The following is an 18,485-nucleotide window of genomic DNA, read 5'->3' on the forward strand; positions in this document are numbered from 1 at the left end:
ACACTAAATACAATGGGTAAGCCCATCTAGATCCACTCATCTATCCATCCATCCATCCATCTTAAACACTTATTATTCGCATTAGGTATTAGCCGTGATTCCCGCCATAAGCGATCGTAAGTGGTAAATGAACCAGATCATGGATGAACTAATATGCTTTTAGTGCTACAGGTGCCAGACGCGATCAGTACAGAAAGAAGAGAAAGTAAGACAGCAAAAATGAAGACGAGATCAGCATGATTGACAATGAATATAGGTTTGAATTAGGTCGTCAATCAGCCAATACAAAGTTAGGAGCTAAGCGTATTCACCTTGTTCGTGTCCGTGGTGGTAACGTCAAACGTCGAGCTCTTCGTCTTGAATCCGGTAATTTCTCTTGGGGTTCTGAAGGTATATCTTGTAAGACTCGTCTCTTGACTGTTGTTTACAATGCTTCCAACAATGAATTGGTTCGTACCAACACATTAGTCAAAGGTGCTGTGATTCAGATTGATGCTACACCTTTCCGCCAATGGTTTGAATCTCATTATGCTACTTCTCTTGGTAAAAAAAAGGTTGTTGACGAAGTGAAAGAAGAGAAGAAATCAAAAGCCGTAGAAAAAAAATTAGTTGCTCGCGATGCTACGATTGATCCTCTTTTAAACGATCAATTCCATGCTGGCCGTCTTTATGCTGTCATTAGCTCTCGTCCAGGTCAATCAGGTCGTTGTGATGGCTATATTCTTGAAGGTAAGGAACTGGAGTTCTACCTTCGTAAAATCAAGTCTCGTAAATAAAAAGATAACAATATTGTATATGGTGACATTATGCTTATTTACAAATTTTCTTAAGTATGCCCCACTAAACTGTGAGTTACAGACTAAGCTTCTTCCCTCTTTCTTTTTGGCAAACACTTGGTACACGGACTAAGAAATATTCAGGAGCCTTTTCGAGCTTTCTTTTACCTCTATTGACAGTTATTTTACTTTATTAAAATGGCTTTCAGATTAGGAACAATGAAACTAAACAGAGTCAACTGTGTAACGCATGACGGCTGACTTTCTTGTTTATTATAAGCAGATTGATTTTTTGGATAGCATTGGTCAATTCTAATTTTTAAAGCAAATGTTGTTCGAGTACTTCAGGTCGAATCAATACTTTTCTTTTCTTTGCCGTTAGTTCGTGTAAAGTTTGCATTTTTTTTTTCAATGAAACCGTGGCTTTCTATGTTATTCAATATCAATTGCTTCACATACTTGACTATTCTTGTCTCATTTCAATTACAGTGTGGGCTACTTTGATGCTGTAAATCTTAATTTGTAATTATTTGTCTTTTCTTGAAGAGTGTCGCTTTTTTTTTTTTTTATTTTATTTTAGAGTTTTATGCTCAGATGCCGATATTTTATCCAGATTTTCTGAGACTGAAAAAGAAAACAGTACAAAAGGTCCAAGAAAGACGCATACATTCATTATTACTCTTTTACGCAACATGTCTGGACTTAGCAACCTCAAGCTTTATTATTTTACTCAAGTTAAGGGGAAAAGTAAGTACCAATGATTTCTTTGCTTTTTTTCTATAACTAAACAGTGTTATTTTAGCTACCTTGGGTCGTGGTGAATACGTTCGCTTATTGCTCGAAGATGCTGGTGTAGACTTTGAATATGACAGATGCACTTTTGAAGAATGGGGAATACAAAAGGAAAAACTGATAGCTCAAGGCATTCACAAGCCCACCTTGCCTTACATTACCATTGATGGTAAATACTATGGCAACACTGCACCTATCATGCGCTTTATTTCCAAAAAAACTCGACAAGTATCAAGGCAAGGACGAAGACGAAGCACAATTGGTAGATGCCTATGCTGATACTGTGACAGATGATATCACTCGTTGGGCAGCAGCTAATTTCAGAGGAATTGAACAGCTAACTCAAAAATACAATGAAGTCGACCGTCCTCAAGCATTCGAGACCTATGAACGAATCTTGGGCAGCAAGCCAGGACCCTATTTGCTTGGTGAAGAAGTGTCTTATGCTGACTTCTTCCTCTACCACTACTTGGAAGACGATGCTTCTGCTTTTGAAGCTTCAGACTTCAAATCCACTCACCCTCACTTGGCTGCCTTTATTGAGGCTATCCAGAATAGACCTAACCTCAAGAAATATCTTGCTACTGATAGAAAATAGACACTATGTATATGATCCTTTCATTATTTGACTACGTGATAAGTATTTCGAGTGATTATAAAACCAGTATTCATAAAGAGTTTCTTTTTATTATTATTAAGCAATACAAGCACCTTTGTCGCGGTACAAATCCATCACTACTTTTTCTGCATCCCATTCAGATTTATCTAATCGATCCCATGCCTCTTTTTCGTCGCACAAATCATAATGCATCACAAACCGCACTTTTGCTTCTTGTGTATGCTTAAACACCTGCAGTTTCCATTCTACTTGAAGTTGTTCTTTTGCCTTGTTCATCTGAGCATGATCGATTGTCTTGACAGGAAAGGTAAACCCAGCACTTACAGGACGATGGTCGGATGCCTTCACCTCGTGACGACGATAGTAGACATTTGTCACATTCGCAGGTGCTCTATACAGAATACGATCACACCAAGCAGGCACTCGTTTCTTTTCAGACGTGTCGTACTCTTCAGTGCCTCGTTCATACTTGTATGTCGGATCAAACAAAATAGGCGCTTCTTTAAACCCCAAGCAACGAAACATGGGATTGGTGGCCTGCTGTTGTTTGAGTTGATCGTATTGTTGAAGTGTCTCCCAAGCCTCAAGTTTTGGATGTGTCTCGATTGATTTCAAGACATCTTCTCGAGGCAACTCAACGCGATAATTTAAATCACCACTAAAGAAACAAGTTTCATGATCCAAGACATGACTTCCGTCAGAATGGTTCTTGAACACGACCTGTTGAAGAAATGGGTCAGGAAACCCTTCTTGATCGGTCGCTATACATGCTGAAAATTGAGCCGAATGCAAGATACCGTCCATATCTGCGTTTCGTGAAAGTAAGTTACACTGCCCAGCAGCTAAATGGCAATTGATAAAACAAAGGGATGTATCGTCAATCAACAGTCGGACCACAATCCCTCCTTTATTGCCATGAAGACTCTTGTTCATGACCCGAAATCCAGTCTTGACTACAGTGGAATCGCATTGATGGATACGTGGTTCAATTTCTGTCTTGACAAACAAACAAGTGAATAGACCGACAAGCTGGTCTGTCTTGATGATCTTGTAACTGTTTTCGCCGAAATTGGTGTTGATCGCACTTTTGAAATAATCATACCAAAGCATATAGCGATGCGTCAAGAGTTCATCTGCTTCTTCAATGGTCTCAATCTTTTTACTGATCGAAAGTAATGATTCTGACAATATATAAGAAGAAGAAGAAAGAATACAGTACCATGAAACTTACTCGCCGTCAATGTCTTTGAGCCGAGATCCACAATTTCTTGTACGCCAATCATGATAATATCAGGACTCTGCATACCATTTAACCACTCCAAGATCTTTTCTTTGTCGATGTCTGTCAAAGCTTCTGGTTTCACAGCATCCATATTCCATGAACAAATCATGGCTTGAATAGGAGAGAAAGTACAGTAATCATTGACTCGAGTCAACATATGTTGTTCTGGCCATAACAAAACTGTGTGTCAGAGAGACTATGATATCACCTCAACTTACTTCTAACCTATCCAATAATCCGATAATAGTCCATCCCAAACAGCAATATGGCCCTCGACATCCATACTAACCACTGTCGTACTGGACAACGCATCCACTTCCAAATGAGTCACCGCATGCGTATGAGCATGCCATACTTTGACAGTGATCCATGGATCTGACTTTGTGTTATAAATAGCAATGCTACCATTCAAGAACCCTATCCATACATAATGTGTGTCTACAGTGACAGCAGTTGTTATCTGGTCTGTGGAAATAGAGACACATTGCTTCTTTTCGAATGTGGTTTCATCCCAGATGTTGATTTGACCTGTTGCATGGACAGTATAGATTGTGTCTGGATAGACCATTAACTGGACAATTTCTCCGACTGTCTCCTGGTCTATGGTAAATGATACAACTGAACCCGTAGTCCGATCAAAACAATCCACTGTCTTTTCTAGACATGTCCATAATCTGTTGTTAGATAACGCAACATGATGTATACATGGGCGCACTCGAAAATGCTCGGGTAAAGTATCTGAAAAGCATTCTTCAATACTCATGGGCCAGATAGTTAAATTCCCTGCTGTATCCATAGTCCATAATTCAGTATTACGATGCCGAAGAATGTGATTGATGGGATAGTCTGTGATTTTCCTGGTCCTGACTTCACCTGTCTCCATATGCTTAGCTAGTATAGAGCCATTCTCTGTACCAGCCCAGACAACAGCAGTGTCTCGAAAAGTAGGTGAAAAACAAAGACACCTGATTGAATCTATGAGTGTGTTGGATGCCACAGGAATAGTGATGGGTGAAGGTATGACAGTACTAAACAAAGCTTCTGAGATCTCTTGTATATGGAATGCATGGATATGGTTATGCGATGTGCCAATCACAATGACTGATCCTTGTACAGCCATTGCATGAATTGTACCATATTGATTTGGAATACGAATTTCATGATCTAGTAAAGGAGGCGCCTCTGTTGTATGTGTCGTATCAGGGTAACTGTATTGTTCTGCACTGTGAATAGGCGCGTCAAATGGGTGATTCATCTCTTCTTTAGTGCCTACTGAAAATGACCTTGAAAGTCCTTCTTCGTCCTCTTTATTGAGTTGAAGATGACGACGACGATGGTAGCGTAGTACATGATCATCTAAAGAATAAGATCTCGGTATATTGAGTACAAGGCGAGAAATAGGCAATTCTTTAGGTATGTCAATCGTTTCCTGTAGTTTAGGAAGATTCATATGTTTATGTTCCGAATCAAAAAGAAAAAGGCATAAACCACAAATAAACTCTTTTTTTAATGTCACACACGCACGCACAACCGCTTTTTTTGCGCAACATTGATCTTTTTACTTTGTACAACATTCAAAAGTTGTCAATTCAATGTGCTCCTATCATATTTACCTTCCTCCCCTTCACCCATTTGTCCCTCCCTGATATCTATATAACCCCTCTCTCTCTCCTCTCTTTCTCTCTCTTTTTCTTTTTCTTTTCTATTTCTTTTTCTTTATATATATATAGATATCTACTTTACTCTTTTTTCTTCAATTTTGAACCCCTTCCACTCTTTTTAATACTTTATTATGTCGCAACCTATTGTGAGCTATGGACAAGATGAGATTTCTCATTTACGTTCACAGAATGATCAACTTTGGAAAATCATTGAAAAACAGCGTGCCATGATTCAAAATCTCCAAAAGGACAATGTCAGACTGTCAGCAGAACGAGATGGTCTACAAGACCAACTCCATCTACTCGAGAAAGAAATGACTCGCAAGCAACGTGTGACTTCACTCTTGATCTCACCTCAGGCACTGCGTGAAATAGCAGAGGCAGATGACGCTTCTACACCGAATAGTGAAACCACACCTTCTCCTATCGAGTCTTATACAACCACACCTATGCCACCTCCTCGCTCACCTTATCGTCCTCTGAAAGAAAGACCGGACGAGATATTCAACAAACAAGGCATTGAACAACGCATGGAAGAACCAGAGTCGTACTTGACAGCACGCAATTTGGAAGACATCAATGGTCGATCTTCTCCTGGCTCACCTGCTCCTGGCCCTCATTCACCCACCCGAAGTTATCAACAGCGCAAAGACAGTGCTCCATTACCTAATCATGGCAGAAGTCATTCACCCTACATGTTACCTGCGCCTAGTAAGTCCTCTTCTTCGCTTGAAGTCCGAAGACGCCAAAGGGATTCCATGATGCCGCCTCCACGCGCTGCCCTGGAACATGATCCCACCATGCGTGCTGCTTCTCCTCCTCTTCCACCTTCATTCTCTTCTTCTACTGCATCCATCAATACCAATCTTATGACTGCTTCTACTTCTACTTCCACAATTAATTCTATTTCTAATTCACTTCATGTCACTAGCACACAACAAAAACGCCATAGTCAATTATTCACCACGAATTCATTAACCGATCTACACCAACAGGAAGAAGAGGAAGAGGAAGAAAAGCCTGCTTTGATGGGCAATATGGCCAATGTGCATGTCAAAGTAGTCGGATCTAATATTAAGCCTAACGATAAGGGTAAAGAAGTTGTGTCCTTTATTGTGTCTGTAGGCCATTATCGTGAGGATGATACACACCGATTTGAGGAACGTTGGCGTGTGGAAAAGCTTTATTCGGACTTTTTAAGTCTCGATACAAAGGTAAAAAAAAAAAAAAAAAAAAAAAAAAAAAAAAATAAGGGTTACAAAAAAATAAATTAATCAATTTATTTTAGTTAAAAACTCAAAGGAATCGTGCTGTTAGTGGTAAAATTGGCAAATTGCCTGATAAAGCCTTATTTTCAAATAATGCACCTACCAAAGTAGATCAAAGAAAGGTAATGACCAGCAAAAAAAAAAAGAAAAAAAAAACTTTTCTAAACGTCTACTTAGGCTGCATTGGAACAATACCTTCAACATGTTATCTCTTTATCACTAGAGGATCCTTCTGATCTATGTGAATTCTTGAGTACAAATGTAGTAGACACCAAAGTGTTCCAAGCTGCGGGTCAGAAAGAAGGCTATTTGACAAAACGCGGCAAGAATTTCGGTGGTTGGAAAACCCGTTACTTTGTCCTGAACGAATCTGTCCTTGAATACTATGAATCGGTAAGCAAAAGCCCATTTTGTGTGTGTGTGTGTGTGTGTGTGTGTGTGTGTGTACACCATGTTGATCTTATTTGTGTTAGAAAGAAGGCACTCAACTTGGCTCTATTCGACTGACCAATGCACAAATTGGTACTCAAATGCACGGTTCTTCTCCTGCCAATGAAGAATCCAACAGTGTCTATCGCCATGCTTTCTTGATTGTCGAACAGAAACGTGTGGGCTCAAGTCACAGTGTGCGTCATATCCTATGTGCCAATTCAGATGATGATCGTGATAATTGGGTTCATGCCTTATTACAGAACATCAGTATTGTGGAAGAAGATGTTGTCTACAAGAAGAAGAAGGCAGAGAAGCCTCGCAAACTATCCAAAGGTGAAATCCGTGCTATTTCTGCTCAGCCTATCAGCCACATGAAATTAGACAACAGCAGTCAGGCAGACATGGACAAGTTGAGTGTGCCTCCACATGCTGAAGAAGACAGCCAGCTTTCTTCTTCTTTACCCAGTGTACAGTACAACACATGGAGTTCGTATGAAGCGGGGCGTGTCAGTCTAGATCAGCGTAGTAGTCCCAGTAACCTCAATCTACAGCCTCGTCCTCCTATTGTGCGTCGTAGTAGTATGAGTAATCTGATTGAACAACCACCTCCCGCAGATCCATTACGTCGTGCTGTATCACCCACCATTTTGCCTAGAGAAGATTCACCTACTGAATCACTCGAGCCCGAAAAAAAGGCGAGAAATAAAGCCCATCGTATGACATTCTGGGGTAAGAAGATGTTGTTCAACAACACTACAGAAGAAGGACAACCACAACAAACAACACCTCGTCCTGCTCCATCGAATTCTTCTTCTTCTTCTACTACTACTACCAGCAATCCTTCTGGATTCCGTGGCTTTCTGTCCAGATCCTCGCATGAACAAAATGACCGTCAACGCAAACAAGAAGAAACACCCAGTCTACCTAAACCATCCAAGCAAGTCTTTGGTGTGCCCTTGGAAGAAGCAGTGCGTATCTCAAGGGTATCTGAGGGTTATGAATTACCTGCTGTGGTGTATCGTTGTATTGAATACCTGGATGCGATGAATGCTGTGATGGAAGAAGGTATCTATCGTCTTAGTGGCAGTAATTCAACACAAAAGGCGTTACGAGAACGCTTTAATCAAGAAGGGGATGTGAATTTGATGGCTACCAAAGATGACTATGATGTGCATGTTGTTGCTGGTCTACTTAAAATGTGGTTACGTGAATTACCCACTAGTGTATTGACAAGAGAACACCGTATTGACTTTTTACATGTGATTGGTAAGTCAAGACAAATCATAGGGTTACAACTCACACCATGCAGATCTCTTGGACCGTAAAGACAGAGTGAATGAATTAGGTCGCCTTGTATCACTACTGCCTTTAGCCAATTATACACTTTTGAGAGCATTGACTGCTCATTTGATTCGTGTAGTACAACATTCAGATGTCAACAAGATGACTATGCGTAACGTCAGTATTGTGTTTTCACCTACTTTGGGTATTCCTGCCACTATCTTTAATCTATTTATGAGTGAATTTGAATATATCTTCTGGATCACCAAAGACGGTGATGCAGCACCCCGTATGATTGAAGACGATAATGATGACAAAGAAGAAGAAGAAGAGAGTGCGCCTGGTCTGAGCAGAAGTACAACACTGCGTCTTCGTGAAGAACATGGTCGAAGTAATCGTAACAGTGTGAATTATATGGATGGTGCACCCAATGCCATTGTAGATCTGGAGAAGCATATGGATGGTAAGCCATTTTAAGTTGTTATATCAATCTCATAGTGTCTATTTAGGCCCACCTGTATTGGATGAAGATGACGATGAAGATGTAGATGATTTAACCCTCTCCAATGATTCTAGTTTCTCCCTTAATGCTTAATAATTTATTCCTTAATATAAATCATTGACGACATTGTCAAGTTTGCATACAACTAAATTTAGTCTGATGATAATGTACGTATGCATAGTATTTAAACATTCTTTTCTTTTTGTTTTTTTTTTTTGTTTTTTTTTTCCTTTTCTCTCTTTTTATACACAATGGGAACAGAAGACAATGTTATTAGATTTGTGATTGGTGTATTTGTTTCTTTAGGTTCGTTTGTTACTCAATTTCTGTTTAATCAAAAAAAAAAAAAAAAAAAAAAAAAAAAATAGGAGCATCATTTATGGATGCTCTTGGCCTAAATATCTTAAAATTGGATCATGTAAAAGAATCAAAAAGAACTCAGCAACGTGGTGATTGTGGAAGACCTTTATGGCATCTTGGTCTATACACTTATATTGCAAGTCAACTTATTGGAAGTACTATTGCTTTAAGTATGTGTCGTTCTTTATTTTAGAAAGAAAAAAAACACTAACATAAATTAAAACATATAGATTATTTAAAGACACAGGTATGTTCTCCTAACCCAAAAAAAAAAAAAAGATCTCTCCTAAACTCTCCTTTTTTATATATACATATATATATATATATATATATATCTAGTGGGTTGCACCTCTAGGCAGTGTGGCATTGATCTTTAACTTTATCTTTGCTAAATTACTGGTTAATTCAAAAATCACACGTAAAGATGTTCTCGGTACTTGTGTAGTAGTTGCCTCAGTGATTTGGATCGTTGTGTTTGGTGGCATGTATAATGGCGAAGATCGTAAGTAGATGATATTCAGATCTATAGAGGCTGATTTGTGTTAGCTGAACAATCCATTTCGGTCGAGCGACTCAAAGTCTTGTTTGTTCGTCCTATCTTTATTTTTTATTTTAGTGCACTTAATATCATTGCTTTTGGTGGTCTATTTATTTCCATTTGGTCCAACTGGGCTATTTCTGACGAATCAAGAAAAAGAAAAAGTCAGCTATTTGCTAGCATGGATCAGAAAAAGATGAAGCATATTGTAGGTCTGATGTTCAGTACAGAAGGTGGTGTCTTGGCCAGCGAAACACTCTTGTTAGCCAAAAGCGGGTAAGTAATAACTGTAAACTTACTTTTTTTTTTTGTTGATCCTTATGGATAGTGTCAAGTTATTTACACTCTCTATTTCATCTCAAGTCAACCAATTCAATGATAATGCAAGTCGATTTATCTTGTTGGCTTTATTGATCACTGCCATATTACAGGTAAGTTGGCCTCATGATGATCTATGTCTCATTTTGTCTATAGGTCTATTGTCTGAATACAGCATTAAAACTATACACATCTGTGGTTGTTGTGCCTGTATTCTATGGTACTTATACTGCCCTGGGCCTTGTGAATACTATCATCTATTTAGATGAAATTGGGAATTATCCTCCTTGGGCTATTGCTTTAGTCTTTGTGGGTATTGGTGTGCTGATCTATGGTGTCTTCTTACTCAGTTCAAAACCTGATCCAACTTCCCATTTACAAGAAGATACACCTCAAGAATTAACTGATTTCTCAGACTTGCACTGGTTATCTGCTCAAGAAGAAAAAGAAGTGGCTTCTAAAGCAGACAACAAAGCCATCCTAATTACAGCAGAATCCTCTAGTTCAGCACACAAAAAGAATGAACAAAGCAGACTATCTAAACTGTTAAGACTCAAGTATTTCAAGACACCTTCTAAAATGAATACGTTTATCAGTCTCCATAGTTCAAATAGTGGTCATGAGCCATAAGAAAAAAAAAAAAAACTTCATTGCTTTGTGTATGTGTAAATAAAGTTTTAATGTAATTTGTTGATTTCATAGAAATTAGATTGACCAAGATATTCTTGTATACTTTTTGATTCGACATGATGAAAGATACGCTCAAAATGAGGCATGAATTCCCTTCGTGGTACATACAGGTTGAATTCCAAGTCTGCAAATACAGCAAATTCATGTTCATGAATCTCTTCTGCATCAACACCAAGTTCATCATCCATAGCATCTAAAAGTGGCCTAAACCAAGTACCTTTGGCTTCATTCACTTTAGTGGCTAAAAATAAGCAACAGGCAGCAATCAATTTACGGTTCTTTTTGGTGACCATATTCTATAACCACAGTCTGTTAGTCTCTCTCGCCTTTTTTTTTTTTTTTTTTTTTTGTGGCATTTAAAAACTTGCCTTGATCACTAATTTTTCAAAAAACACATAGGCATGGGCCACACTAGAGACTTCCAAGTCAACCAGTTTACCAATCTCAAGTAAATGAAGCTTAATAGCACGTATTTTACTCAGTGTGATTTCAGTCGGTATTTCTGGATGGTTCAGACGAAACTGTTCATTCATGTCTCGCTTTAAATCAGAAGGTCTTACACCATTGGCCAAAGTACCCTGAATAGAAGTTAGTGCAAGCTAGACACAAGTGGAGTTTACCAATGAACTTGGATCTAAACCATATTTGCCATACGTGTCATCATCAAGAAAAAATGGATCATAGGCATTGTCTTGAACAGACTGTTCTTCACTACACTGTCATGTTAGTCTCAATTGAAATTCAACCCTTGATCTTACACCAAGGATCCAGTAGTGTTTAAAAAGTGAGCATAAGACTGTGTTTTACGGTGTTTGCGTTCATTGCTTTCCAATTGTTGTTGACTATAGATATCAATAAACTATATACAAGTCTGTGTTGATACCTACACATAACTACGGTTCACAGTCGATTCTTTTCTTTTGTTTGAATTACGAATCTTATCTGTATAATAACGGAAAACAGACATGATGGATAGACTGCCATGTCCATGCTAACAAAAAAAAAAAACAAATAAATAAATGAACTTGATGGAAGGATATGTCAAGCATAGTTACGTCTCTTTCACCATGATAAGACTTCTTTTTGATTTTTTCAGATGCAATAGGTCTCTCACTATCTTCTCGAGTCAGTTTATGGTGTTGAACATCCTCGCTACTGCTTTCAGAAGGGTAGCGTTTGGGTGCAATGTATTTTCCTCTTTTGGGTTCATTGGTTGTTATAACGGGTGGAGTGGTACTTGAATTAAGTCTGCCATGGGCATCCGAATGTAAGGTGGTTTGTAAATTGTCCTCATCAGCAGAGAAACTACTATCGGAAGAGTGTAAAGAAGAAGCTAACCAGGATTGAGTATCTATCTAACTATCTATCTATGTACTACCTCCAATGGCTTGTTCTTCTTCCATGAAATGCAAGTCTGCAGTTGTTGGGGACAAATAAGTCGATAATCTCTGTATAGAATCATCAGGTGGTTTCTCATTTTCATTTCCGAGTGCAATATTGGATAAAAACGTAAAGGCAGTTGGTCTTGAGTTATTCCGCCTAGATTTACGACTTTTCGTCGTACCCATTGGCGTGCTTGATAGTTAAAAAGGGTTGATTGTTGCAAACGTGAAGAATATCTTCCTGCAAGCAAAATGACTTGGTCTAAGGTAATACTGGAGTATGCTCAAACAATAAAAAGGTTAGTTTTTTACTAAAAAAAAAATGTGCCTTTCAGAAGAAAAGAAAAGAAAATAAAAAAAACTCTCTGAGAATTCATTTTTATATTGATACATACACACCATGAAACGTCATCCATGTAGCCAAAATATCACTGTTATTGGTGGTGATCACTTCGGAGTTAGCATTGCATCTTACACTAAATACATGGATTCAAATAATGCATAAGGAGAGTTCTCTCCTTGGATCTTATGAAGAGGAAGGGGGTTTACATAATAAGGGATTTTCTAGCCTTTTTGTATGCTTATGAATAGAGTACAGTGGTCTTTGATAACCATGGAGTAATAGGATCATTGATCTCTGAAATGTTTACCTATCAGAGCTTTTGTTTAAAGTGAAAACTGATCTTGACTGACCATGCTTTGGCTTGTCAATAAGAAACGGCGTCCTTTTTTATACATAAATGTAGAAAGTAAATAGATGTACATGATGGATAATACACTGTGTCATGTAGGATACAAGTTTTGTATTGAATAACAAGCCACATCAAACAGTAGTCAAAAACGACTTGATCTTGACAATATCTTGAAAGATCTTGCAAGAGAAAAGAACTGACTTGAGACTAATAACACTCTTTCATGCAAGAAAAAGGTAAAGGCATGGTAGTCTTTAGGATGCGTACTGAACAAAGTCATTAGAAATAATAAGTGGCATCATAAAACCCTTCTCTTGATCTAACTGCCAAGTTCATTCCTATTCTAATGAAACACGAGCTTTGTGTACTTTTGTTATAGAGATGATCGGACAAAAACACTCAAGCTATAAGAAAGCTTAAAGATATGGTAAGGCTCACTGAATATTTTTTGACGTCACATCCTTTTTAAAAAATACCCCGTCCTTTCTAAATTCAACCTCAAGTTGTCTCTTTTTTTTTTCTTTCTTTGCCTTTGGTAAATAGTCATTATTGGTTCCATCCGATTACTAAAGTATATATAGCATCATGTTGAGAGCTTCTCGATGGTATGCTAAAGAAGCTATTCGTTTCAACAATCAACCACGCGTTAGTACTCAAAAGGTAACTGATTGATTTCTACATGTTGGTACTCACAGCATTAGCGTCTCTTGAGTACACAAGTACAAGACAAACCTTCTGGATCCATAATGGGCAAATTGCTTGGATTGACAGTGGTATTAGGTTCAGCCTATAGTGGAGCATCTTATTATGCTACTATGGATCCAGCATTCCATCAGACCTGGACAACCAATGTTCCTGGCGCCAAAGAGACGGTCGCATTGATGGAAGATATCCAAAAGAACCAAGAATTAAGCAAGTCTCCAGAATGGAAGAAACAAGCAGAGGAATATGCTTCAACAGCTAAATCGTATGGCAACAAACTTCAAGCCTCCACTCAGGATGCTATTGATTATGCTACCAATGCCTATCAAACCTTGACTGGTCAAAAACCAGTGTCTACATTAGACATGCCATCCCAACAGCATGTAGATACCTTGACCACGACACCTACCACTACCACTACAGTTCAATGGACCACAGATAAACCCGCACAACCTGCTGTTGTGGCCGTGGCTATTGAGAAACCCGAACCTATTGTGATCAAGCGTATTCAGTCCAACCATGCTGTTGTTCGTGAACTCTCTCAGATTGTGTATGAATTGGCTTCTATCTTGAATGAATCTGGATTGTCTGGATTAGGTCGTGATATCATCAAAGAAGCCAATCTCAAGATTGAACAACTCGGTCAAGAGTACAGTGCTTTAGATGGCCAACAACAAGCTATTTTGGATGCTTTAAAGCAACTGAATGCACAAGGGGATAAGATGGAAGGTAGCCTTGAAGCCTTTCATGTCCAGGCCAAGCAATCCATCGAGAAAGCACATGCAGACACAGCTGCTACCATTGTAGCCCGTGAAGCTCAACTCAAGAACCAATTTGAACAAACAAGGGCTGATATGAAGACCAGTTTTGCTCAACAGTTGGCTGCCGACCTCAAAAACCAACAAGCACGATTGGAAAAGGCACGCGAAGAAGCACTTGTGGCACAAGCACAAGAATTACAAGCTCGTTTTGTCAAGCAAGTCAAATTGTTGGTTGAACAAGAAAGAGCAGGTCGTTTGGCTCAATTGGACCATCTCTCCAAGCGATTCAAGGCATTAGAGACAGACGCTATTCAGAATGCAGAGGCATTGGATACATCGCGTCAATATCACGTCATTCATGTTGCTGTGGACGCTTTGGAAGATGCACTTGAACAGAAACAATCTTTTGTAGATGAATTACAGGTCTTGTCCAGCCATACCACAGACCCAGTGATCCATACTGCCTTGAGTGTGATTCCTAAAGAAACAGCTGAAGAAGGTGTTGATACCATCAGTCAATTGTCCACTCGATTTGAATTGATTTCAGAGGAGATTCGTAAAGTGGCTCTTGTGCCTGAAGATGGTGGATTTGGTTCTCATATCATCAGTCACATCATGGCCTGGTTGATGTTTAAGAAACAGGGTCTTGTTGAAGGGGATGATGTCGAATCTATTTTGGCTCGTACAGATTATTATTTAAAGAGAGACAATTTAGAATACGCTGCCCGCGAATTAAATCAATTAACCGGATGGCCTAAAAGATTGGCTCAAGATTGGATTCAATCAGCCAGACGTCACTTGGAAGTGAAACAAGCATTACAAGTAAGTTAGCAAAGAAAATAATGAAATTTGTATGGCTTATGAGTATGATTTTTTAGGTTGCAGAAACACAAGCCATTTTATTGAGTCTTTTGGAAGTTTAGATTAAATAATAATAAAATAAAATACGCGTCATAGGAGGAGGGGTATGATATCAAAGAGTCGTCAATATACTATAAAAGTGCCATGTTAAACATTGCTGTTTTTCTTTTTTTTTTCTTTTTTCTTTTTTCTTTTTTCTTTAACTATTATACTATGTCTGGAAATCAACCTGCTACTGATAAACTTAAAAAAGAAGTACAAGACCGTTTACATGATGGTGTCACATTTGTTGTGTTTGGTGCTTCTGGTGATTTAGCCAAGAAGAAGACATTTCCTGCTCTTTATGCACTCTATAAGAATGGTTTCTTGCCTGAAAAGACACAAATTATTGGTTATGCTCGTACCAAGATGGATAAAAAGGAATTCCATGAACGTATTGAACCCAATTTAAAAGGAGAAGACAAAGAATTAAAAGGATTCTTGGATATCTGTAGTTATCATCCTGGTCAATATGATCAAGCAGAAGATTTCAAGAAGCTCAATGAGTCCATTGAAGAGATTGAAAAAGACTACAAGGATGAACAAAAGAACCGTATCTTTTATATCGCATTACCTCCCAGTGCATTCGTGTCTGTCTCGACAGGTCTTAAGGAGCATGTGACCAGTAAGAAGGGTAAGACATCCATCATTATCGAGAAACCCTTCGGTAAGGATCTCGAGAGCTCCAATCAACTGTCTGAAGATATTTCGAAATTGTTCTCTGAAGACCAAGTATTCCGTATTGACCATTATCTCGGTAAAGAAATGGCCAAGAACCTGTTGAATGTTCGTTTCTCAAACATGATCTTTAATGCTCTCTGGTCTAATACACGCATTGAATCTGTTCAAATCACATTGAAAGAACCCTTTGGCTCAGAGGGTCGTGGTGGCTATTTTGATGAATATGGCATTATTCGTGATGTCATGCAGAACCGTAAGTGCATTATTATTTATATTTTCGGAACTAACCTTAGATAGACTTGCTGCAATTGTTAACGATGGTTGCCATGGAACGTCCTATCTCGCGTCACGCTGAAGCTATTCGGGATGAAAAAGTTAAAGTGTTACGTTGCATTAAGCCAATCAAATTAGAGGATGCTCTTTTAGGCCAATATGTCAAAAATGGGGATAAACCAGGCTACACAGAAGATGAGACTGTACCTGATGACAGCTTGGCACCTACGTTTGCCGCTCTGACACTCTGGATTGACAATGAACGATGGGCCAACGTTCCCTTTGTGTTGAAGGCAGGTAAAGCAGTCGACGCTCAAAAAGGTGAAATCCGTATTCAATTCAAGAAGTTGCCCGGCAGTCTCTTTAGTGATGCCACACGTAATGAACTTGTGTTCCGTGTTCAACCTACAGAAGCCATGTACATGAAATTCAATAACAAGTCCCCGGGCTTTTCTCAAGAGAGCATTGTGACTGAACTTGACCTAACTTATGAAAAGCGATACAAGAACATGTATATTCCTGCTGCTTATGAATCCCTCATTTTGGATGTTATGCGTGGTGATCATGCTAATTTTGTACGTGACGATGAACTAGAAGCTGCCTGGAGTATCTTTACACCTCTTTTACATGAAATTGAACAAAAGAAGATTAAGCCTGAATCTTATGCTTATGGTAGCCGTGGTCCCGACAATTTGGATGCCTTTATTCAAAAGTATGGCATTGAAAGATTAGCCGATCAAAGCTATGAATGGCCTACTCAAAGCCTTGAAAATTAATAAAAATTTATTTTTTCAATTTCTTTAAATTTTTAAAAAGATGAAGAATAACTGGATTACAATATATGACAATACATCTGAAGCAAGAATTGTCTACAGTTCTGAAAGTATTACGGATCACACAGGTTGGGAACCAGAAGAGCTTATTGGAAGAGAAGCATACGATCTATTTCATCCTGGGGATCATAAAAGCCTGCGAAAAGTACATCTCGCTAATGTCTATAACGAAAAGATGTCGTGTATGGTCACTTATCGATTTTTACATAAAAACGGCCATTATATCACGATAGAGACCATTATACACTGCTGCCATGATGTCTTGGTAGGTTCTAATTATCTGTATGACGAAAATGCTCTAGACCATAAGATGCGAGCCAACTCAGTAGACGAAATATTCATATGCCTACCGAATGGCACACTTCAACTGACAGGTGCTTGGAATGACAGGCAAGAACGTATGGAAAAGACACTCTCGATGGAAAAGGTCTGGGTAGACCATCATATCATTTTAAAGCAGGAACGACGTTTTTGTCTGATCTTGAATCGATTTACAGAAGCCTTAAATATTGTGTATGTGTCTAATCTGGCTACTGAGCTAGTGGCACTCAATATTCCCTTAGCCATTGGTACTTCTTTTTTTCAGTATGTGCCCGAACGTGATTTTCATTCAATGCAGGCTCAGATTGATATGGCAAAAGAGCATGATATGGTGATCAGAATACGGTTTGATTGGGTCATTGATCGTGAAAAGGGTCTTTCTGAACCCGTAGAGGCCATTGTCAGTAGTACAGATGATGGTCTAGTGATGGTATTTCGACTGTCACCAAGATTATTTTTGGATGAGCAATAATAAAAAGAGATGATCCAGCATCTTTATTATTAAAATATTTATTTTAAACAGGAAGTATGGTCACACCAATCCAATTTGTACTTGGAATTGTTGGCTTGGCAGCCAAAGGTTTATTGATAAGCTGAGCACGATCAGCGGGAGAGAGAAAGCCACCATTTCGCTTGAGAGGTCTGCCCAGTCGATGGACTCGTAAATGACGACGCATATTACTCTGTACACTGAATTTACGAGAACATCCCACTTCAGGGCATTCAAAGGGTCTTTCACCTGTATGAGAATACGTATGAATCCGAAGAGAGGAAGGACGAGAGAAGCCTTTGTTGCAATAAGAACAACTGTATTTGGTTTCTGTTGTCTTTTTTGGTTTCGAATCCAACACTTCTGTTGTCGGTTGAAGGATAAAATCCAATGAGTTTGTAGATACAGCACGGCGATGAAGAGGAGCAAGTTTTGGCGTAGGGCAAGGATGGGTATCATGAGAATAAGAGCGAGAATGGAATGGTGGACGAGGTTTTGATAATAAATAGTCTAGCTTGGGTTCAAGGGGTGCAGGCACATAATGAAGCGCATTTTCAGATGCATGTCGTCTATGTCTTTTTGTTTCTTCTACTTTAGATAATTGAATGCCTTCAAGCATTGATTGAATAGAAGGTAGCTTGGGCTGCATCTTTTTAAACTAATAATAATAACAAAAAAAAAAAAAAGGGAAAAAAAGTGATCATCTTTAAATAGTACAAGCAGCGCTTTTTTATATATTTTTTAGTCTTGTCCTTTTTTGTCTCTATGCTCGTGGGTTCTCTGCTTTATTATTGATGCCATTATCTTTTACACTAGTAAAGACGCCTCTTTATTACTTGTTATTCTATCAGAACATATCATTATTTCAACTCTTTTATATATACTTTCTACCAAAAAAAAGAAAAGAAAAGAAAAGAAGGGGTAAACAAGT

The 18,485-nt window shown here is 38.6% G+C and overlaps 10 protein-coding genes across 10 annotated transcripts; 6 read left to right on the forward strand and 4 right to left on the reverse strand.

The window, feature by feature from the left end:
- Positions 1 to 12: 12 nt before the first annotated feature.
- On the forward strand, positions 13 to 776 carry B0P05DRAFT_568824 (40S ribosomal protein S8; the record flags this gene model as incomplete). Its single annotated transcript, XM_051581216.1, has 4 exons — positions 13 to 16; positions 86 to 116; positions 164 to 205; positions 257 to 776. 4 exons carry the CDS (start codon positions 13 to 15, stop codon positions 774 to 776), a joined length of 597 nt encoding a protein of 198 aa, XP_051438555.1.
- A 692-nt stretch (positions 777 to 1,468) lies between these two features.
- On the forward strand, positions 1,469 to 2,166 carry B0P05DRAFT_568825 (glutathione S-transferase; the record flags this gene model as incomplete). The annotated part of the gene is made up of 3 exons (XM_051581217.1): positions 1,469 to 1,523; positions 1,579 to 1,737; positions 1,805 to 2,166. 3 exons carry the CDS (start codon positions 1,469 to 1,471, stop codon positions 2,164 to 2,166), a joined length of 576 nt encoding a protein of 191 aa, XP_051438556.1.
- A 48-nt stretch (positions 2,167 to 2,214) lies between these two features.
- On the reverse strand, positions 2,215 to 3,493 carry B0P05DRAFT_266095 (Endonuclease/exonuclease/phosphatase). Its single transcript, XM_051573383.1, has one exon. The coding sequence runs from the start codon at positions 3,295 to 3,297 to the stop codon at positions 2,263 to 2,265; it is 1,035 nt and encodes a 344-aa protein (XP_051438557.1). The 5' UTR covers positions 3,298 to 3,493; the 3' UTR covers positions 2,215 to 2,262.
- On the reverse strand, positions 3,258 to 5,090 carry B0P05DRAFT_266156 (quinon protein alcohol dehydrogenase-like superfamily). Its single transcript, XM_051573384.1, has 3 exons — positions 3,695 to 5,090; positions 3,407 to 3,634; positions 3,258 to 3,349 (listed from the first exon to the last, which is right to left on the reverse strand). Exons 1-3 carry the CDS (start codon positions 4,917 to 4,919, stop codon positions 3,309 to 3,311), a joined length of 1,494 nt encoding a protein of 497 aa, XP_051438558.1. The 5' UTR covers positions 4,920 to 5,090; the 3' UTR covers positions 3,258 to 3,308.
- A 6-nt stretch (positions 5,091 to 5,096) lies between these two features.
- Positions 5,097 to 8,805, forward strand: B0P05DRAFT_527663 (uncharacterized protein). Its single transcript, XM_051576566.1, has 5 exons — positions 5,097 to 6,344; positions 6,419 to 6,520; positions 6,576 to 6,791; positions 6,872 to 8,096; positions 8,140 to 8,805. Exons 1-5 carry the CDS (start codon positions 5,262 to 5,264, stop codon positions 8,586 to 8,588), a joined length of 3,075 nt encoding a protein of 1,024 aa, XP_051438559.1. The 5' UTR covers positions 5,097 to 5,261; the 3' UTR covers positions 8,589 to 8,805.
- A 52-nt stretch (positions 8,806 to 8,857) lies between these two features.
- B0P05DRAFT_527671 (uncharacterized protein) lies at positions 8,858 to 10,495 on the forward strand. The gene is made up of 7 exons (XM_051576567.1): positions 8,858 to 8,919; positions 8,982 to 9,143; positions 9,204 to 9,220; positions 9,313 to 9,475; positions 9,520 to 9,787; positions 9,840 to 9,942; positions 9,986 to 10,495. The coding sequence occupies exons 1-7, from the start codon at positions 8,865 to 8,867 to the stop codon at positions 10,457 to 10,459; spliced, it is 1,242 nt and encodes a 413-aa protein (XP_051438560.1). The 5' UTR covers positions 8,858 to 8,864; the 3' UTR covers positions 10,460 to 10,495.
- Positions 10,496 to 10,506: 11 nt separating this feature from the next.
- On the reverse strand, positions 10,507 to 12,087 carry B0P05DRAFT_577450 (uncharacterized protein; the record flags this gene model as incomplete). Its single annotated transcript, XM_051581783.1, has 7 exons — positions 10,507 to 10,815; positions 10,888 to 11,097; positions 11,140 to 11,230; positions 11,278 to 11,361; positions 11,407 to 11,510; positions 11,575 to 11,852; positions 11,898 to 12,087. The coding sequence occupies 7 exons, from the start codon at positions 12,085 to 12,087 to the stop codon at positions 10,507 to 10,509; spliced, it is 1,266 nt and encodes a 421-aa protein (XP_051438561.1).
- A 1,091-nt stretch (positions 12,088 to 13,178) lies between these two features.
- Positions 13,179 to 16,686, forward strand: B0P05DRAFT_577451 (glucose-6-phosphate dehydrogenase; the record flags this gene model as incomplete). The annotated part of the gene is made up of 4 exons (XM_051581784.1): positions 13,179 to 13,238; positions 13,295 to 14,882; positions 15,171 to 15,890; positions 15,935 to 16,686. 4 exons carry the CDS (start codon positions 13,179 to 13,181, stop codon positions 16,684 to 16,686), a joined length of 3,120 nt encoding a protein of 1,039 aa, XP_051438562.1.
- Positions 16,687 to 16,713: 27 nt separating this feature from the next.
- Positions 16,714 to 17,582, forward strand: B0P05DRAFT_527677 (uncharacterized protein). The gene has a single exon (XM_051576568.1). The coding sequence runs from the start codon at positions 16,727 to 16,729 to the stop codon at positions 17,534 to 17,536; it is 810 nt and encodes a 269-aa protein (XP_051438563.1). The 5' UTR covers positions 16,714 to 16,726; the 3' UTR covers positions 17,537 to 17,582.
- On the reverse strand, positions 17,580 to 18,173 carry B0P05DRAFT_463314 (uncharacterized protein; the record flags this gene model as incomplete). Its single annotated transcript, XM_051574161.1, has 1 exon — positions 17,580 to 18,173. One exon carries the CDS (start codon positions 18,171 to 18,173, stop codon positions 17,580 to 17,582), a length of 594 nt encoding a protein of 197 aa, XP_051438564.1.
- Between the last annotated feature and the right edge of the window lie 312 nt (positions 18,174 to 18,485).

The sequence above is a fragment of the Gilbertella persicaria genome (assembly GCF_025201335.1).
Source record: "Gilbertella persicaria strain CBS 190.32 chromosome Unknown B0P05scaffold_5, whole genome shotgun sequence".
In the NCBI taxonomy this organism is placed as follows: Eukaryota; Fungi; Mucoromycota; class Mucoromycetes; order Mucorales; family Choanephoraceae; genus Gilbertella; species Gilbertella persicaria.

What these genes read in the sequence shown, in the direction of transcription:
- B0P05DRAFT_527677 (XM_051576568.1), top strand. Translation starts at nt 16,727, where the DNA reads ATGAAGAATAACTGGATTACAATATATGACAATACATCTGAAGCAAGA.
- B0P05DRAFT_527671 (XM_051576567.1), top strand. Translation starts at nt 8,865, where the DNA reads ATGGGAACAGAAGACAATGTTATTAGATTTGTGATTGGTGTATTTGTT. An exon ending in TGGTGTATTTGTTTCTTTAG is followed by an intron (nt 8,920 to 8,981) that starts GTTCGTTTGTTA and finishes AAAAAAAAATAG; the next exon opens with GAGCATCATTTATGGATGCT. An exon ending in CTCTTGTTAGCCAAAAGCGG is followed by an intron (nt 9,788 to 9,839) that starts GTAAGTAATAAC and finishes CCTTATGGATAG; the next exon opens with TGTCAAGTTATTTACACTCT.
- B0P05DRAFT_266095 (XM_051573383.1), bottom strand. Translation starts at nt 3,297, where the DNA reads ATGCTTTGGTATGATTATTTCAAAAGTGCGATCAACACCAATTTCGGC.
- B0P05DRAFT_527663 (XM_051576566.1), top strand. Translation starts at nt 5,262, where the DNA reads ATGTCGCAACCTATTGTGAGCTATGGACAAGATGAGATTTCTCATTTA. An exon ending in CCAAAGTAGATCAAAGAAAG is followed by an intron (nt 6,521 to 6,575) that starts GTAATGACCAGC and finishes ACGTCTACTTAG; the next exon opens with GCTGCATTGGAACAATACCT. An exon ending in TGACTTTTTACATGTGATTG is followed by an intron (nt 8,097 to 8,139) that starts GTAAGTCAAGAC and finishes CACACCATGCAG; the next exon opens with ATCTCTTGGACCGTAAAGAC.
- B0P05DRAFT_266156 (XM_051573384.1), bottom strand. Translation starts at nt 4,919, where the DNA reads ATGAATCTTCCTAAACTACAGGAAACGATTGACATACCTAAAGAATTG. An exon ending in ATTATCGGATTATTGGATAG is followed by an intron (nt 3,635 to 3,694) that starts GTTAGAAGTAAG and finishes TGTTATGGCCAG; the next exon opens with AACAACATATGTTGACTCGA. An exon ending in GACGGCGAGTAAGTTTCATG is followed by an intron (nt 3,350 to 3,406) that starts GTACTGTATTCT and finishes ACTTTCGATCAG; the next exon opens with TAAAAAGATTGAGACCATTG.